Below are 1,678 nucleotides of genomic sequence, written 5' to 3' on the forward strand. Positions count from 1 at the left end.
AGAAGCAGAAATAGAAAAAGAAGCATAGATACAAAAGGCAACTGTCAACCAGCTCCACAGGCGGCCCTGTCCAAAAAACACACAGCCAGGGAGAATTTCAAGCCAGCTCCCACGTAGGAGGTTGAAAAGAGAACATCCTGCCAGTCACAGTCAGAGAAACAGGACTACACTGGAAAACAGGCCAAGCTCCAACATCTAGAAACAAAGGTGTTGATGGCAGCAGCACAGCTGATGTTTCTCTCCAGGATGGAGTCACAGCCAAACAGGAACAGACCAGAAGAAGCTACTATGAGAAAAAGCAGAGAGAGCATTACTCAGTTACAAAGCATAATATAAACCTGCAAATCGCTTTTTTAAAGGTAAAAACAATTAACACAAATAAAAAAATTAAGCAGAAGAAAGACCTTTCCAAATTCATTTTAGCATAAAACATCTGAAACCATTTCCTACAGAATGCAATACATATTTTAATGAAACAAACTTTCTAAATCTGCTGAATTAGTTTAAGATGTACCTTTCCTTTTTTTATTCCAGTTTCTCACAGTGGGCAGAATAGTTAACAGTTCCAGAAGGAGTACTGATGCGTCATGACTAAAGTAAAATCTATGGTGCAGAAAAACTATTCCTAAAAGGACATTTTTGTCATAGTTACTGCAGTAAATAACAGCAAATAAAACTAGTAAGTAGCTCTCTCTGTTGGCCATATGTGGTAATTACAACTGTTTCAGCGTCTGAAACTTGGAGATTTTGGTTTAAAAAAAAAACATTTGAAAGATGTTTTCTCTTCAAATGCATTGAAATCTAATGAATGTTGCTGTACCATATATTCGGGCTCAATAGTATTTATTTATGGTGGAAAAATAAGTGACCAGTACACCTTTAATCCTGTGTAAACAAAATAAGGTTTGTTTTTTATGTTCATGCTTGTTACTGTTTTAATTTCATATGTGTGATACACGTCCACAATATATGCATTTGGTTCTGCTTCTGTCTCTCCAGTCTGGAAGCCAAAGACCCTGAATGTGTCTCAGCTTGGATCCAACCTTCACGTGACCTTTGACCTGGCTCCGCCTTCCTTCGGCCTCCAGTTTTACTACCTGTACTACAGGCTGCGACAGGACGGGCTGTTCAGAGTGCAGCGCTGCAGGCCGGTAGGACTGAAGGCTCTCTGGCCCTTCCTGCAATGCAGTGGCTTTTTATTTTCACTTAGCAGGACTACAGGGAATGATGCACAGCTGTGCTCCAAAGTTTTCACACCCTCCCTTCACAGAAACAGATGATTTCACACTAGTAGTTAAAATAACACAAAACTGAAAAAGGAAAAAAATAACTATTTACTAAATGCTAATTTAGTAAAATAAAATATTGATTTTGAAGAAAATATTCTAAAAAACGAAGATCCCAGATAAATGAAAGTGCCTTGCTCATGAACCGTGAACCAGCAGACCTGTCAGCATGTCCAGAAGGCCGAATAATGTTACAGAAAAATAACTGATTTCTCTAAATATTATTGCCTCAAACTGATGCTCGATAACATCTCAGGTCAGGAGCTACATCTGGCTCTTGTTTACTGTTTTACATGGATGCATCTGTGTTTTTATATATATATATATATATATATATATATATATATATATATATATATATATATATATATATATATATATATATATATATA

General features: G+C 36.7%; 1 protein-coding gene across 1 annotated transcript in view; it reads left to right on the forward strand.

The window, feature by feature from the left end:
• Positions 1–1,678, forward strand: part of il17rd (interleukin 17 receptor D) — a 43,358-nt gene that overhangs the window by 29,648 nt on the left and 12,032 nt on the right. The window contains exon 7 of the mRNA XM_015400726.1: positions 1,000–1,151. Within this exon, the coding sequence (XP_015256212.1) occupies positions 1,000–1,151 (152 nt within the window). The remainder of the gene's footprint in view (positions 1–999; positions 1,152–1,678) is intronic.

This window comes from Cyprinodon variegatus, unplaced genomic scaffold (genome assembly GCF_000732505.1).
Source record: "Cyprinodon variegatus isolate N-32 unplaced genomic scaffold, C_variegatus-1.0 Scaffold1138, whole genome shotgun sequence".
In the NCBI taxonomy this organism is placed as follows: Eukaryota; Metazoa; Chordata; class Actinopteri; order Cyprinodontiformes; family Cyprinodontidae; genus Cyprinodon; species Cyprinodon variegatus.